This window comes from Platalea leucorodia (genome assembly GCF_965183815.1).
Source record: "Platalea leucorodia genome assembly, chromosome: Z".
NCBI classification, from domain to species: Eukaryota; Metazoa; Chordata; class Aves; order Pelecaniformes; family Threskiornithidae; genus Platalea; species Platalea leucorodia.
The window spans coordinates 24,658,223-24,676,492 of record NC_138858.1 but is presented as its reverse complement, the minus strand read 5'-3'; the positions used below and the strand labels follow the sequence as shown (position 1 = coordinate 24,676,492).

The window sequence follows — 18,270 nt, the reverse complement described above, 5'->3', positions numbered from 1 at the left end:
ACAAAGCAATAGAGAAGCTTCAGCACTAAAAAGTGAATTTTAATATGAAAACATCCATGCCAATAAACTCACATGTACTGTTAATGTCAGAAGCTGTGCACAAACTCCTGATCCTACTTTACAAAAAAAAAAAAAAAAAAAAAAGGAACTTTGACATACACTTCTATACAGCCACATTTATTAACTTACTGTTTAAAAGCGACAAGCTCTTTCTGGTAGAACTATGGTAGTTTTCTCTGGAGAAGAAAATTCCCTGCTCAGCCTCTTCTGTAACTAAACAGTGATGATACACTCAATTACTTAACCGCTCACCACCTTTCCTGTAATATTCTTGTTCAGTATCAGTCCAACAGACTCAGTTACAAAGCACTTGACTCTCTGGTGCAGATGCAGGCTAAAAAAAAAAGAGAGACAGAGAAATATAGAATTGCTTCACAGCCATTTCCTGTATCTCATCCAAATTTAGCGGAAGTGAGTTTATGACACCATTAAAAGTTTGGGACATTGTTTATTTATGAAAATAACAACAACATAGTAACAGCATTTGACATTTCTTTACTTGTACCATTTCATAGTTGCTTCATTAATGCAAAAATATACTCCACCAACATGGGACAAGTTCGGTTATATGTTTATTAAACTTAGAGACCTACTTTATTACCAGAAATATCAAACTTAGAGAAGGGAAATAATATTTTTGCTGCTGTAGTACTTAGGTTCCCCAGGTATTATCTGAACCCAGACAGTGATAGGTTCTGTGTGTAACAAGTTAATCATAGCTCCTGTAACAGTGGGAAAAACACCAGAAAGGATCTATTGATAGACTACATGAACCGTGCATGTCAAGTTACTCTCCTGATGTTTCCAGAGCAGATCACTCATTCCTTTGATTAAATTATTATGAAAATTATGTATTTATGAAGTAGCAATTTCTAAGTGTTCTGTGATTTACTCATCAGTGCAGCTGTACTTTGCACTAAGGAAGGTTTTATTGAGTAGAGCAACAACTTCTTCTAAGAAAGCTACTTAACTCGCAGCCTCATTAATGACATCAAGGACTGAGTGAAAGGTAGATGAAATGATTCTTTTACCATTGCTGGTAAGTCCTTCTGGTCAAAAAAGACACATGTAACATTTTCAATGGGAGAAGAATAATTTCATTAACAAGATTAGTATGGAATGTACTTTCTACACCAAAAATCTCTAATCTTGTGTCAAATTTGGCACTAGATTAACGTCAAAAATATAATGAATCAAAAAAAAGCGTAAGCTGAAATTTTCCAGAAGAAAATATATAAACAGCTAAAACCTCATTTTTCCCGTCCATGTTCTCCTGTATTAAGTTCAACAATCATAAAGCTGTCATGCCCATTTAAAAAAAGAAAAATTTTTCCCTCTTGGATAGTGAGAGTTCACGGTTTCAGAAAACATCACGAAAACTGAAGTTCATAGATGGCTTCTCAACTGTAGTATTTACTTAAACAACACAGAATTGAAGTGTTACAGCTGTGTCTCCTCTAACTAGGGGGAAAGTAGCTGCCTCCACATATTGTCAGACAAGTTTATTAAGCTGTTTTATATTGAAGAGAATACGGAAGAAACCTCCGTACTAACATGTTCAGGACTTACCTACAAATGAAGCATTCTTGAATTTGAAATAAACACTGCCTGCAAAGTCATTTTTTAAAAGTTTAAAATTAAACACAATTGAAAGTGTATTTCTCTTACATTAAAAAAAAATCCCTTTTGTACAGTGCTTTTAGTTTTGAATATTATTTTAATTACACTTTTCAACATATAAAAATAAACCTAAGGTACAGGCTGAAAACTTTTTTTCTGTTTACATATTAGCAAACAAAATTAAGTTTTAGATTCTCTTTAGGTAATAACACTTCACGATATCTACAAATTTTAATTGTCCACACTCCAATCTCTGGTGAGAAAACTACATCTCTCTGAACTCAGCACCTACTGATTTACGTTACTTTAGCCATTTACAGATGTCAGCATTTGTGTCACTATGTCCAATTCTCACTTTTAAAATTGGGATAACACCAAAGGCAAGAATCGATTGCTATAAAACTGAAAGTATCACCAAGTGGCAGGCAGGACCCATAATATGCCCCAATTAGTAAATCATTGTTCAGAATTCACACCTTTAAGATTATTTGTTTTACCATTATAATGCAATTTTCACGTTAACATTTACAAAATTCAAGATTATTTTTGTCTGGCTTTTTTTTCCTCTAAGTGAACGGTTAGCAAAATTAAAATACATGAACTCTAACCTTGTTTTGTTACAAACTAACAAAAAGACAGTGATGCAGAGATGCTTCAGACCTAAAAGTAGAAGATACACACATCACTATGGCATTACTGCTTGCACCGGTCATACACGTGAATGAAAAAAATAACACAGTAATAAGGACAGGTATGAAGTATACAATAATTTGTAACATACAAATCAGCCTTTACTTCCTATCTCTTCCTTAGACCAAAAGAAAATCACAAAAATCCCTAAATCTAATAACTATTACAAAATACCAGTACAAGATAAGGGCAACACAGAGAAGCTACCATGTAACGAACACATTTGCAGAGTTTCAAAGTAATTTCAGGTATTACCTTAGATGTAACTGGGCCAGAGAACACTAGTGAGCAATGCAAAGCATGCTATAGACTACAGAATTTACCTTCTTCGCAGCAGACTAAACACACTCAAGTGGCCACAGCTCAGTTCAGAATCCAAGCTGTGCGTATGTTGCTGCTGTTAGCCAGCTAATGTAAAGCTAGTTCAGATGTATCTATCTGAAATTACCATCAAAAAAATTAGCAGGTGACTAATGAGTAGGCAGAACCCACATCTCACCGACTTCTCAGGTATTCTTCAGATGTTTCTAGTTTCCAACTGAAGTGCTTTTTCCCCCTTTTAGTTCTAATTCTGAAATATGAAAAACAATATTCTTTACATACCATACTACTATCAGTGTTTGCAAACAAAATTTCATCCCTCACACCTGTGTAAACCTATTGACTTCAATGAATTTATCTAAGTCACAGCCACCCCTACTTTGAGCTTGGAATCCTGCTTCATCTGTCTTCTGCTACCTTCTTCTTTCAAAATCCAAAGAAAAACCCTATCTGTTATCCAGAAACACTGTTGTGAAATAACTGTGGTCACTAATGGAAGCTTATGCATATTCTTTACATGGTCTTAGCAAAATGGCACCATATCATTACTTTTCTGAGCAATTATGAGTCATGACATTTTCAAATAAAGACTGACTCACATGAAATTACATATAAAACAATACAGCTATCATGAACTACACTGTTCTCAAAACCTCCACTCAATTTAATCTCATTTCTAAAGTGCAAAACCGAACAATCTTACATGGCAGCTCAGCATGCAAACTTGTTAATGACGAAGGCAATGCGCTGCCAGTGGACAATGGACACATTTAATGAATGATGCACACAGTCCTGTTGGAGCAAGCAGGAACTTCATGACTGTGCTACACTACTGGTTTAAAAATGAGCTACCCTCTGCAAAGATAGGCATTTTACAGAATAATAGTTCTCTAGTAGTGGCTTTTTAGGAAGAGGGTAACTGTAAAACACCTAACAAACAGAAACAGACAGAACTTAACTACCTCACAGATCTGCACAGTATTTACAAAGCAAACCCAGAAAATACAACATTTGTAAGAAAATATGACTTGAGGTGGGGAGGAAATGTGTGTGTTTGGTGATTCGTTGTTTTTTGAGGGGTTTTTGCCTTTTTTTTTTTTTAAAAAAAAAAAACCTTTTTGTAAGGGAACCATTAATTCACATACAATATAATGATGTGCTGCATATGGACTTACACGTGGTAAGTTAGCTAGCAAGGCTGCCATCCTTAACTATTAATTTCCAAAGGCATGTTTCTTAGCTAACTGTACACAATCCTTTACATACTCTGTAACTGCTATATAATAGAGCTATGCAAGTTCAGGATAACAAAACTCAAGAACTCAAACTAATATCAGCTGAAACATGACACACTGCAAGAATTCTAATTCCTCCCAAAGGAGAAACTTAGATTTTCAAAGATACTATAAATAATACATGTATATTTTCACTGGTAGCCACATTTCAAATCAAAGGAGCTGCATGAATAAGACCAGGTCAACTAAAAATATTCCTTTAATAAGTATGTACCAGCAGAAACTTCCCTCTAAAATACTTAATTTTATTAGTGAAATGGTACCAAAGATAACAAGTATACAAACAATCTTTGCTCTATGCTACTTACACATCATAAATAAGACAGCTGTTGTTGCAAGACACAATCCTTCACAGTCTTCCTGTAAGCATACAGATTTGTCATTCATTTATCAGAATAAGCTGTTTACCAGCCAACAGCGTGTGGCTTAAACATCACAAAAATGACTGTCTATACTTTACATGGTAAAGCATTTTCTATAGTCTTAAATGTACACAGTGGCAAGAACATTAAATCCTATCGAAAATGAAGAGTGATTAAGCAGCTTCACAATCAAATGGGGTTTCATTACCTTAGGAATTGGGCAAATTTTTCATTCCCTGTAATATGCTTTCTCCTCCACCCCCCACCCCCCCGAAAAATTAACTATGCAAAGGAAAAGAAAAACAAATTGAAAGCAAATAGCTAATGTGCTATTCTTTTAACTGAAAGAAATAACTCTTCCCATGAGGTAAGGCAATTAAGTCATTTGATTGTATTAAGTTGTATTAAAAATAATTTACTCAATTTTAGGTATAAGTAAGTTTTAAAGGTATGACTCTTAAGAAATCTCATGTAACCGATTAAATTAGTTCAGAGAACACAAGCCATGTTTTACCTTGACAAAAATATTTGCTTTGTCATTCTCTTCTTACATGCTTTCTCCCCAAAAGAATGAAAACAGAATCTCTACCATATAACTCCTGTGTAAACTAGAACTTTTTCCCCCAAATTATTTATCCCCCCTTCTTTGCATACAATTCCTTTTATATTACCCAACAGGTATCAGAGATGATGGAGAGGTAACAATTAAGGCCATCCAAACGTAGATTAAATGTCTAAAGGGCTGTCTTTGATGCAGGTGATCAGAAAATGCTTTGTATTCAGCTACTACTTCTTTACAGTGGTGGTCCCCAAATTGCATCTTTGCTTTCATCTATAAATCTCTTCTAAAAATAAAAAATGAAAGTAAAAATGGAGCTTTAGTATTTTAACAAGTGAATCAAACAACCGTTCTGACAAATCACTTGCATTCTTCTCTACAGTATGGTGGTGGCAAAATAGCAATAGAGATCATGTAAGATTTAGCTGAAAATGCGTAATAGCACATATACATTTCTAGAAAATACCACATTTTAAGAAGGCACTAAAGCTTCTGCTTGTGCTCCTATATTTTTTAAACAAATAAGAAAAATTTATTTTCATAATGGCACCTGTACTGTTTGCAGCTGAACAGACATGCTGCAGTACGGCTCAAAACAAAGCTGTAAGTTCTGATAATATCATACAGATGTGCTCACTTCTGGAAGGACAAAAGAAAACAACAAAACAAAACAACCCCAAAATAACCCACTAAGCTAACCTATTACCTATAACATGGCAATGTTCCTTTTAGGAACAGAAAAGTAGCATGCATTGTTCAAATACTTTAAAAGAAATATTAATTTTAGGGATATTAGTAAGAAATTCTTTTAAATAATAGAATCCAAGAATCTCAAGCAGTGAGCAAATGAAAAACATACTAGTCAGTGGGTATTTAACATAAAAACCAAAAATCTGTGTTTATGTTTAAAAACCCTTTCCCTACAGTTGTCATTTACAACAAAAGAAAGTGTGTATATTTATGCACCATTTCCAAGCACATCAAACAGTACACATTGAAGTTTTTGTGGATTTTTTAACCCACAAGGTAAAACAATACAAAATTCACCAACAAGTAGTATTTTAAACAACCTTCAATGCATATCTTCAGCTTTTTTTGGGTAGTACAGGTTTACATCTTTCAGTTTCTACTTATTTGTAACAGCTTATGGCAAAACTTAACGTAAATAATTTTAGAAATAAGTACAGCCATCATGGAAATGCATGGATTTTCAGAGATGAATAGTTCTGATGGCATCTGCCTTTTCATGGTATAACTACTGGTCCGTGCTCTCTTGCTTTACAGCAAGAAGACAACAAAGCTATGACAAGAATTGGAAGAGCTACTAGTACTATCAACACGTTCAGGTTGATTGCTTTGACATTTTCTTCTTCATTCTGGGAAATAAAAAGCTTTGGATTTCATTCCTTAGTTGAATCAGAGGTCCATTCTTTGCTTTAAACCTCTTCGATTTTAATTGAGAGGTTTTCTTCATTTGGTTGACAGTTTCCATTCTGTTGTAGTTTGACTTCATCTGTCCTTTGTGTATCTCTGTTGTCTACTTCCTTGTCAGTTTCTGAATTCTGATCCTCTTTAGTGTGATCTTTGTCCTACCAAAGATAAAATTATTTTACAAAAAAAATCATATTCTTAGCATTATAAGATATGACTTCCAACCAACTCTTGGTATTTTTATTGTCTTGATTTTTACATGCCTATCTTGTCTCAGCAATTTTTAGAATAGTGGTGTCAGCTTCTTTTCCTTGGTTGCTTTTTTTTTTTTTTTTTTTAAAAAAAAAAAAAAAAAGCTTTCTTTTCAATTGGCTGAAGTTAGGCACTCTTAACAACCCGTCATCCAAGAAATCACTGCTATAAAGTGATCTGTCTTTATCACCAATGTCCAGAAAAAAATAGAACAAGCAGCATCATGGAACCTATGAGAAACAGCTCCAGAAATTAAGATTTTACCGTATTTTCTAAATAAAACAGGACTAAATTTTTTTTTTCATATTTTTTGCCAGGCATCTGATGCATTTTAAGAGAGTTCTTGGGTAAGATAATTACTTAAACATGTGGACAGAGTCACCTAAACCAGGTGTTTTATAACAGTTGAGTAATTCTGACTATAACAAACTACTCTTTAAAGGCATGCTGCTTTTCAAGTTCTAAGATTAAACAATTTGAAGATGTTTCTTTTCTTAATCACACCACCTTCTGTTTTGCAGGGGAAAATCCCATACCGCTCTTCCCCAGCTCATCAACTTTACTCCTGGAGAGTCCAATATGCAAGACCAGGATCAAAGCAACCAAGGAGAGGTTGAACTGCAGAGTGAAAGTTTATGCAGCTTGACAGCCAAGCTATCCCTCAACGCTGCTCCTTAGTTGCACGTTCTGCTTCCTGCTTCCTATCATACAGATAGGCAGCCAGCCAAGTCCTAACATGGCACAGAACAGGAAAGAGAAACCAAAACAAAGTGTTTCCATAACCTATTCACACAAGCTCCTATAGGTCCACTAAAGTTAAAACACGGAGACTTATCAAACTGGCCCACTAACGCCAACTGTAGGTCTCCAACGGGCAAAAGCTAAACCTGAATGGTAATAATTTGATAAGGAAAACAGAAGAAAAAGAAGGGAGGAAAAGAAAGAAAAAGAAAGGAGAGAATTTCAATAATGGCTCCACTAGCACAACTTCACTCTGCTTATCACTTGGTCACAGAGCTTACCTTCAAAGCAGTGGTGCTTTTGTCAGATTTCTCCTTTCCCTCTTTTTCTTTACTACTTTTTTTCTTGGACGTGGAGCGTTCTCTTTCTCTTCTTTCATTATTTGTATCTCTTTCTCTTTTTTTTTCTTTCTTGTTTCTGTTTAAGAAAATTTTTACTCAAATCAGAATTTGATCCAACAGCAACAACCTTCAAACCATTTAACTGCAAACTAAACTCTCATCTGCGGGTCTTCCGAAAAAAACCAAAGTGTAACCAAAATCCCTTCATAAAGACAAGGGGATTTTTTGACTGAAGAGAGCTAAGGAATGCATGGTATTTGCAAAGAGAAAACCAAATTAATTTGTTTAATTACAAAGCCCTGTTGAAGGGCTTTTATTGATTTGAAGCAAATTTGCATTGCTGACAGATTTTAAACTCTCTAGTCGAAAGCATACCAAAGCTCAAATCCATGAAGGTTTTTGTTTTGGTTTTGTTTGGTTTTAAATTAAAACTGAATCATACTGACGAACTGAAATCATCTGAGACACAAAGGCAGTAACAAAATGAAAATATTATAAATTCTTTCTCCTTTACTGCTCTTTAACTTTTATGTTTACATCAAACTGACCTTCTTGGAGAAGGAGTTCGTGAAGACTTTCTTTTTGTTGTTTTGGATGTTTTAGGAGACTTGGAGGGACTTCTACTCTTCCTTTTACGCCTTTCTCTACAGGAAGGAAAATTCAAGATCATGAAAGAATAAAAATAATAAACTCAGGAACCAGATAAAAACAGAAAACTCTTAACATGATCTGACACAACAACTAAGTAAATAGTAAATATCCCTGAATTTAACATTATATATCACCAACAATATATGAACTGTACAAAGCAAAAAAATAATTTCCTATGTTTTAGTTTGGTGGCAAAGGGGAGGCTAGAAGTGGGAAAAAAAAAGGTTGTGCCCTTTCAGATTTTAGTTTTTTGTTTATTCTCACATGCTTTTACTTATACCTGATAACAATGGAAACACACTGAATTCACTAATACTGTATTAAGTAAGAGTTTCTTCAGTCAGGAAAAGAATCCAATTGAATGAAGAGCCACATTAAGACAAAAGGCATAACTTGAGCAACACGAACTTCAACACGTAACATTACAATCTGAAGATCACCGTAATTTCAGTTCAGCCTGACTGAGGCTTAATTCCTAAATACATGAGCTAGCATTCTTATTGGTTTAGAAGCAAACAGTGCAAAATGAAGCTCAAGATGTTGTCAAAATCAGAATAAGTTAATATCTGTTGTTTTTCTAGCAGTCCTTGCTCAGCAAACAGAATGTTACCATTCTGTAAACACACTGAAGAGTTCGCAGTATTTTACAAAACAGCTGTTTAACATAGATAGATGGCATTTGCTGAAGTTGCTATTATGGAGTCTGATCTTGAATAGAACAAAACATTAAATAACTGATTGCAAACATACTGAGGCACATGTTAAAATAAAGCAAAAACTGAGCCAGTAAAGCTTAATTCATCATAAACATAGAACCTATCTCTGTCAAAGTAAGATGATTTTTTTCCTATTACCTCTTCATAGAGTAGAAAAAGCGGACAGGAAGAACCATCAAAGAAAAACAGGGAAGTTAAAAACTAATTGAGAGGGCACTTCAAGATATGGCACAAAAGCTACACTTATGCATACCAGCTTTTGCAGTTCATACCATTAGGTGTGAACATTTATATCTTCAGCATTTAGAAAGGCCAAGCAATCAACATTTGTTAGATAAATTACAAAAGGATATATTAAGATATGCCTAGTATCACTATCTGGATTGATACTCTGACAATACCATCTACTGTGGCCTCCTGAAGCTGCACAGGACAAAATTTCTTAACTATTTTGTTCAGCAAGCTCTTAAGCTTCATTCGATCTTTGGTAAACAAAAATATAAAGTGGCCTCAAAATCATGGGAAAATAAAACAATTGTTGATCAGCTGTTCACTAGTTAACATGCATCTCATTTTTGACATCTTCACATTTATCATTACCTTTTTTCAAATGAGGATACTGGAAACTGATATATTATTCTGACAGTGCTCCCACCTGGGCTACATTGAGTACATCCCCACTTTATTTTGCTTTCCAGCATATATATCTGTGAGTAATCAAGTGCCTTAGTAATTCTATTCAAACTAGAAATCATGTATTCATGAAATCTAATTTTCAGTTTCTGCTATTCATATTTCAAGTTGAAGAACTACAACCGTGTCTGACAGTATTTGTTCCCATCTCTATTACATTTGTCTACACAAAGATTTTTCTGCACCTGTTTTTTTAATGCTTTTAAGCAAAACTTAAGAAAAAACAAGTCTGACTATTTTGATGGTGATCCTGTGTCTCTTAATCATACACAGAACTAATATTCTGTACCTATCTCCCCTGCTAGCCTGTAGATGTCTGTTGGAAAAGGAGACAGATACTTTTTCCTCTAGTCTGTGTCTATTCCTTCAGCTAGGAATCACGAATAGCCATCTGATTTCTAGTATTTGCATGCTGTCTGTCAGTAAAGCAAGGTCAGTTGCCACCTAGTTCTCAGGAGGTCCTGTATGTCCTATTCCACCTTCACCTCTTCTCCAAAAAGGTGACTATTTGTCTACCCTTTTACACTCATCAGGTAAAGGATCAGCAGTCTCACCTCAGTGCTGCATTGTAAATCCAGGCAGCTGAAACGCCAGTTTGTTGGATAATCTTCTCCAGAAAGGTTTGTAACCATTTCAACTAGGCAATGTCAATCACCAAAGTAAACAGATACCCCTAAATGCAACCTAACTGGAACTCTGTAGCCCAACCTATTCACACTTACTTTTCAGAGAATAACAGAATTACTGAGGTTGGAAGAGCCCTCTGGAGACCACCTAGTCCAAACCCTCCCTCCCCCACCTTAAAACAGAGTCAACTACAGCAGGTTACTCAGGGCCACATCCAGTCAGATTTTTAGTATCTCCACGGATGGAGACTCCACAGTCTCTCAGGGTAACTGGTTCCAGTTTGCCCAGAAAAAGCACAATTTAAACATTAGAAAAAACCCTTTATTTCCCATATGTTAATATATGTCTACTGCCTCTTAGCCTGTCAATGGCCCCCACTGAGAAGTCTGGCTCTGTCTTCTTCACACTGGTAAGATACTGCCTCAGCCTTCTCTTCGCCTGGCTAAATAATCCCAGCTCCCTCAGTCTCTCCTTGTATGACAATGCTCCAAGTCCTTTAGCAGTTTCATGGCCCTTCACTGGACTCATTCCAGTATGTCTGTGTGTATCTTGCCATGGGGAGCCCAGAACCAGACACAGGATTCCAGACTTGGCCTCACCAGTGCTGAGGAGAGGGAAAGAATCACCTTCCTTGACCTACTCACAACGCTCTGCCTAATGCAGCTCAGCATACTGCTGGCCTTCTTGGCTGCAAGGACCCCTAGGTCCTTTTCTGCCAACCAACCTTCCAGCCAGTCAGCCTCCATGCTGTAGTGGTGCAACGGAGTTATTCCTGCCAGGGTGCAGGACTTGGCCTTTCTCTTTGTTCAACTCCATGAGATGCCTGTCAGCCCATTTTTCCTGTCCGTCGAGGTCTCTCTGAATGGCACCACACTCCTCGTGTACCAGCCTCTCCCCAGAGATGTCTGCAAACTCGCTGAGGGTGCACTCTGTCCCACTGTCTAGGCCACTGATGAAGATGTTCAACAGTACTGGCCCCAGCATTGATATTCTAAGGATAATGCTATATCTGAAGAACTGTAAATCCGTATTTAAAAAGTGTATTTCTCTCATCCTCCATCTTCAAAAGAACATTGTCCTTGTTTAGTAACATCTGTATAAAAAAATTAACTTCATATCAAAGTAGGGTTTTGTACTGTGAGTCCACTAGAAAAGATACACTGATTTTCACTAGAATTCTTTGCCCAACTACATGGCATTTGAGCCTTTCTTAAATAGCAAGATCCTAAAAGGGGAACATAATAGTTGCAAACCAGAGTATGAATTTTTGGTAACATCCAGGTAACTACACTTGCTACCTGACATTAGGAACTCAGTCTGCCACCGACGTTCTTATATAAGCTACACGTTGTTAAAATCTTAAATCTTTTTTTCTACACTTACCTAATTCAACGCTCCTGAGGCCTGCAGACACAAAATGTTGTCTCAAAGCTGACAGAACTACCTCTACTCTCTGTAGGTCTTTAACCCGCGAAATAATGTTACAAATGCATTAAAATAAGAAGTTGCATATGCTTAAAGAAGCCACAGTATTTTGCCCACTAACCTCCAAAACAACATGGACAGTTCATATAATGGAAGCAGAATGTTCAGAAACAATTACACCCTTTTCTGCCTTGTATGAACCATGAACTCCTGAGTTTTGAGGACTGTGGAAATTTTGCTTTTGTCCAGTGAAATGATTATAATAGGTAGAACTTTTCCCAATTCATCCAGCATTTCATTCTCTCAAGGTAACAGATAAAATTTGGTATCTAAATTTGATATGTGATATTACTGAACTCCCTAATTCCTGAGGTATTCAGAAAGGACTTTTTCCACCAAAGCTTCTGAACTTAAGTTAGCTGCAACGCTTTTAGAATATGCCTGAGTTAGTCCACTTACAGAGCCTATAATCAATCTCACAGCCTCCTTTTGCCGTACTGAATTTATCCAGACTTCCACCTAGTTTAGCATCTCTCAAGAGGCGCAAACAACAGCTACAATAATCTGAATGTTTTCCTGTTTACTATCAGCATCATTAAGGAATGTTACTTTTTACTGGCCATCTAACCAGCTAAACAACGTATCCTTATCTTCCAACTGAGATACATTCACCTTTTGAATGGCTAGCCAGCCAAGGGACATGCTTGCTTCCTGCTCTTCAGCCATCCAGCTGAAGAGTGGCAAGTACTATCACTCAACTGTTAGTAAGTACTACAGACCAACACCGTACAGTATGTAAGTAACCAAGGAACTATGTAACAGTGACTCAAAATTTCATCAGGACAAAGATGATGTGTGACATCACTTTATCAGAACTTTTGGGTGGCTCCAACGCAGAGAAATGGCACAAGAATCATTTACTTACTGTCCTCAAGGACTATACTATATGGTTATGTGAAAGGCAAGCACCAGCAGCCCAACAAGAAACTATGTTCTATCAGGCATCACACAGAGCTCTTTGTAATAGATTTTACTTTATAGGAAAATCTACAAAACAGAAATAATACAAATTTAATTAGTAACACACATGGTGATATCGATACATAAAAACTAGGATGGTGCCTCACTGAACTGAAAAGTCAAAAAAAGTGTGAAAAAATTCTAAACAAACCTGCTGGAGCTACGAGATCTTCTTGAAGAGCTATAGCTTCTTGGGGGTGTTCTGGATCTCTTCTCTTTCTTCTTTTTATCATCTCTCTCTTTTTCTCTTTCTCGTTCCTTCTCCTTATCCCCATCTTTTTCCTTTTCTTTGTCTCTGTCCTTCTCTTTGTCCCCTCCTTTGTCCTTATCTCCCTCCTTGTCCTTAATCTTCTCTCTGTCCTTCTCTCCTTCTTTCTCAGTATCTTCTTTTTCCTTGTTCTGGTCTACCTCTTCCCGGTCTTTTTCCTTCTCCTTATCTTTCTCCTTTTCCCTGTCCTTGTCCCTGTCTTTGTCCTTATCCTTGTCCCTGTCCCTATCCCTATCTTTGTCTCTGACTCTCTCCCGATCTTTGTTTCGCTCTTTATCTCTCTCCCTGTTCCTCTCTTTATCTCGCTCTCTTTCCCTGTCTTTGTCTCGGTCTCGGTCTCTCTCCTTCTCCTTGTCTCGGTCTCTCTCTTTCTCCTTTTCTTTTGCCTTTTCCTTTTCCTTGACCTTTTCTTTGTCTCTTTTCTTGTCCCTGTGAAAAGCCAAACACAAATCTATTAATTCATCTTTGGACTTTCCAATTAAAATTACAACTAACTCTTTAGCATACATTAATTGCTCAAGATAAAGTATATGTCTCTGTTGAAAAATAGTAATTAATCAGTATTTTAATTTTCCACCCCTGTTCACCATGAGGGAAAGGTTATATAGCTAGGAAAAATATGGAAACCAAATTGGTGAAGGGGAGGCCAAAATCAAATCAAACTGTGATCTTCAGAGCGATGTTATTACACTCTGAGAGAATATGTCTCTTCACAGTTATTATACGTACACAAACTTTCTACATTTTGTCAAGAATGAGACAAACTCTGCAATCTGTAAATCTTTACTAAAAGTGTGTCCACATAAAATGGACTGCAGATTAATCACCCTCACATGAATAATGACAGCTGACTGACAGAAGTCTTTATACTACAGTGTTCTCTCACAGATATCCTACAACTGCCTGGAAGTCCAACAACAATTAATACATAGAAATAAAAAACAGGGATAAAATTTCACCAAACAAATTCCCTCAAAAGGCAAACATAAGGTCAAAACTCAATCAAGACAATTCAATCATCTGTAATATCACGATGTTCATAAAAATGATATATGTTCATAAAAAGAACAGTGAGGAAAATTCCAACTGGTGTTCTAGTCGTCAAGCCAAACAAAAACTGATTAGATCAGAGCTTTGGCTGGAAGATTACATTTTGGTATAGGATTATTTGCAAGTGCAAGACTCTTATCTTTCCTTTCTAGCAGAGAGACACGCAACTCCTAGACCTGCCTCTAGGACATATGAAAATGAACAGTTGTTCAGAGAGAGAAACAGGAGAAAGCACAAAAGAGAAGTTGATTTAGCAGGCCTTTACATGTCCAAGAGAACCAGAATGACAGAAGTTGCTGTGTCCATTGGTATTGGTACCTATTTATTCTAGGATTTTTAAAGATTCTCAAAGAGACTCCTTCACACATGAAAGGTCCTAAGCACAGCCCCCAGCTTTCTTCAACAGAAGAAGTGTTTGGCTCTATCTTCTTCTCAGCTGCTAATAAATAGTAGGCTGTTGTATGCTCTGTGACCTGACAACTTTGGTTCCCATCAGCCTTTGGCAAATACTTCTTTAGAAGTCTCAGAGAAGGAATGTAAGATCATAAAGATGAAACAGCATGCAATCCCTGCAATAGCAAAGAGTCTCACAATGACCCAAGAAGTGCCTTCCAGTTAATTTATCACAGAGATTTCATTGGACTTGCCCTTTCCAGTGAGCAGACATCTCAAGAAGCTCCAGACAACAACAACAAAGAATCAAAAGGATCCATCAGTAAAGCCCAGCTAGCTACATAGGGTATTCCTGTTTCCACTGAGGTCCACAGATCTGCTCTTTCCCACAAAACTTCTTCCCTCAAAAAACAAGAGGCAACTGCACAACCTAAGTATGAAGCTCCCTTTAAATGAATCAGGCGAATTACAGAGATGAAACAGAAAGAAAAGTACCAAGACTTCTATTCATGAAGCTAATTTCATAGGCACTTTTGTTTTGTGAACATTCACTACTTCACTCCTCAGAAAATTATGTTATTATCTTGTTGGAAATTCACAGTCCAATAATTAGATGATCAGACTTAAAGATTAATAGAACAGGTAAAGTATAGGTGTATTAAATCCTGAAATGCAAATATGCCATATAACTAACACATGAATTTGTGCCCACAGCATTGTATGGCCAATATGAGATAGTCAAGGGTGAAAACAGAAGTTCATGCACAAAAACTTTATGTATGTTCTCAGAATGCGGGATAAAGTTCAGCCTGAATCCAGCCTTCTCAACAGCTATAGATCGAACAAGCATCATCCACTTTTTTGTGGGTTGCACAGGCTACACAGAACATTCCTGATCTATTGGTTAAAGTCTGGAAATTAAAGTTACCTATTTTTGGTCAGCTTACGTGTTGGTATAAATGTAGACTAGACTATCAAAGTTCAGGTACTTCAGTGTGGCGACGTAACCCCTGTAGGCACCATATGAGCTATTCTGAAGAAAATTACCTCTATCACAGTCAAAACCAGTACACTCAGCATTAAAATTTACTTTCTATTCTTTTGTCCCACAGACTAAGCCCAGGGACAGGCTAAAGCCTTTAGAGATTCCACTCTTTACCATCATCTAAAGGTTTGTTGGATTTTTTTCAAAAACTCTGTACTGTGTGCTAAGAAGAACAGTATCATTTCTTGGGAACAGAACTCACCGAGAACGAGAGCGACTTCTTGATTTCCGCCTTTCCCTAGATCTAGACCGTTTTTTCAGGGGACTTCTGGATCTGCGTCTCTCCTTGTGTCTTGAGAGTGATCTGTTGCCAGATCTACTTCTATATGAACAATGCCAGAAGAAAATACTTTAATATTGAAACTTCATAAAAATTAGGTCAACCAACAAAGGAAAAAAAACATAAATCTTGCCTCACTACATAAAATCATATAGGGTTACACCTCGGTAATATACTGCCTAACAACATTTTTGCAAATATGTATACTTTGTGGTTCACATGGTGCACATGCCCTCCTTTGAACTATGCACCATTTAAGTAATACCAATGTTTCATAATAACCTCCATGACCATTTGGGAAAACATAAATTCTTATCATATTAGGAAAGCTGTCCTTAGTAAATTACAGTGCATAAAATCTACTATAGACAATTTCTAGCAGGTTGTAAAAATAATTAGTTACATTTTGCTTCTTTTCCAGGCCCAGTCACTTATTGCAGTCTTGGTCACTGAAGAAAGATGGCTTTAACTGGTCTCTTTTTGCTGTGTTCTCCAGCTTTACAATTTAAATGAACTTTAAAAAAACCAAACCAAACCAAAAAAACCCCATGCTATCTGTGGTTCAGCATTTAGACCAGTTACCTTCACAGTTGAAAGGATTTGTTAGCATGGACTTCAATTATAAGAATTCTCAAGGAAAGGAATGAGCATTTACTACATGATAAATACGGAATGCAAATAATGTGCAGATACTCTGATAAAAATCCAGTTAAAGTCTTCTGATAAACATATATAATATACTCGCAGATTTGATGAAGAAAATAAGACTTTCAAAAATTACTATATTCTTTTTTCCAAAATATTCCCTATTTTTGGAAGATCATACTCCCTAGGAAAGCAAAAAAAAAAAAAAGCTGAATTTGAACATTAAGTTTCAAAGAACGACATCATTGGATACTTTGCCTGAGAGGTTACGGTAACATGGAGCTTAACTTACAAAAAATACCAGCTCCACCTGTCTTCTGCAGCTCAAGACACACAGAGTAATATATACCAAGAGGGGAGGAGAGGCAACTAATTTTTACCTACAGCTTTCCTCTGCTTATCAGTGCAGAAATACAAACTAATTACAGGCCAAATTAATTACAATTGAGTCAAAGTAAGATCTTGAATAAATTTTATGTCATAGAGATGAAAACAATTTAAGTATTTTATAAAACAGTAAAAGAGGGAAGTGGTAAGGATAGTTTATTCTTAGGGATGAAGTTGCCTCAACAGATCAGACTGGCCTTTTTTCAGCATGTTCTCAAAACTGACAGTAGCAGTGGTAAATCATTTAAAAAAAAAAAAAAAAAAGTAACCATCAACAGCCGTCTAAAGCACAGGTCTTGCACAAGTTAAAAAATGCAAGTTTATCTTCTAAAAATCAATTTGGTTTGTGTCAATACAAAATAGTATGGAGATTACTGCAGTTATACAAAACAAAGATTGTTTTTCAGTTATGTTTTGAGTTAGAGAAACAGCAGAGAAGAAAGCAATAAGGAAGTGATCAAATGGTTCTTCTTGCATTAAAAAGGTACCTAATATTTTGATGTCATTAGATAACATGTACTGTGCTGTCTCGCTGTTGCAAAACAGAAGCCTTCACTTATACCACATTTGTTTGGTAGTACAATTGATGATAACTCCCTCTGGCCAGCTTTTCTGTATCTAAAAGAATTCTAGTTGCCTTGTTAAAAGACAATGTATGAAAGGATGCAACAGAGCTGTTGCTGCAACACTAACAACACTCACCTTTTTAAAGTGTAAGCTGTCGAATAAATTCTGAATCTTTTTTTTTCTTTTTTGATACTTAACATAGCCAAACTTCTTTAGATTGATTATGTAAACGCTCAGAAGACATTCCTGACATTGAAAGAATCCGAACCATTTCAGGAAGCATCTGTAAGTCTCACACAGCAAGACTACCTCATTCTTAGAAAAAATCTTAATCAGTGTACTTTAAGGGTGATCTAGTAATTTTATTTCCTCCCATATTCCAAAGCATGTTTCAGAACTGAACAAATTTAGCAAAGCAAACAAAATCTGCAGAATGAAAAACTGCCCCTAAAGCCTTTTTCTTCTGCTTTTAAAACCTTAGCTTTACATTTACAGTACAGTAAATAACAATACTGCATTCGTTAACTCGATATTTAGAAGTTCAGGACATGAGAAACTTTCTGCTAGCCAAACCAGCTAGCCTAGGGTGTTAACAGTAAACTACATGTTCGATCCACAAAATACAGGTAACTGTTTATTTTTAAAATACAGGTCACAAAATGATATTATGCTACATGGCACAAAACGTACCATGAAACCACAGAAATGGTTACGTTACATGGCACAAAAAGTGCCTTCTAGTGTGTTTTAACTGAAAGGAATCCTGAAAACATTTACCATTTAGAGGGAAAGAGTATCTGCTCAGAGACAAAGTTCCTGGTTACTCTGATC

General features: G+C 36.2%; 1 protein-coding gene across 8 annotated transcripts in view; it reads right to left on the bottom strand.

Moving 5' to 3' along the window:
- Positions 1-270: 270 nt before the first annotated feature.
- SREK1 (splicing regulatory glutamic acid and lysine rich protein 1) overlaps positions 271-18,270 on the bottom strand; it is a 41,840-nt gene continuing 23,840 nt past the window's right edge. For 6 of the 8 annotated variants that reach the window (XM_082335495.1, XM_082335494.1, XM_082335498.1 and 3 more), the window contains 5 exons: positions 15,763-15,882; positions 12,956-13,501; positions 8,221-8,316; positions 7,613-7,748; positions 576-6,496 (listed from right to left, as the gene is read on the bottom strand). In XM_082335495.1, the coding sequence (XP_082191621.1) occupies positions 6,344-6,496; positions 7,613-7,748; positions 8,221-8,316; positions 12,956-13,501; positions 15,763-15,882 (1,051 nt within the window). In that variant the 3' untranslated portion in view covers positions 576-6,343. Of the gene's footprint in view, positions 395-575; positions 6,497-7,612; positions 7,749-8,220; positions 8,317-12,955; positions 13,502-15,762; positions 15,883-18,270 lie in introns of those variants that run through there. The other 2 variants (XR_014230632.1, XR_014230633.1) reach the window with 2 other exon arrangements.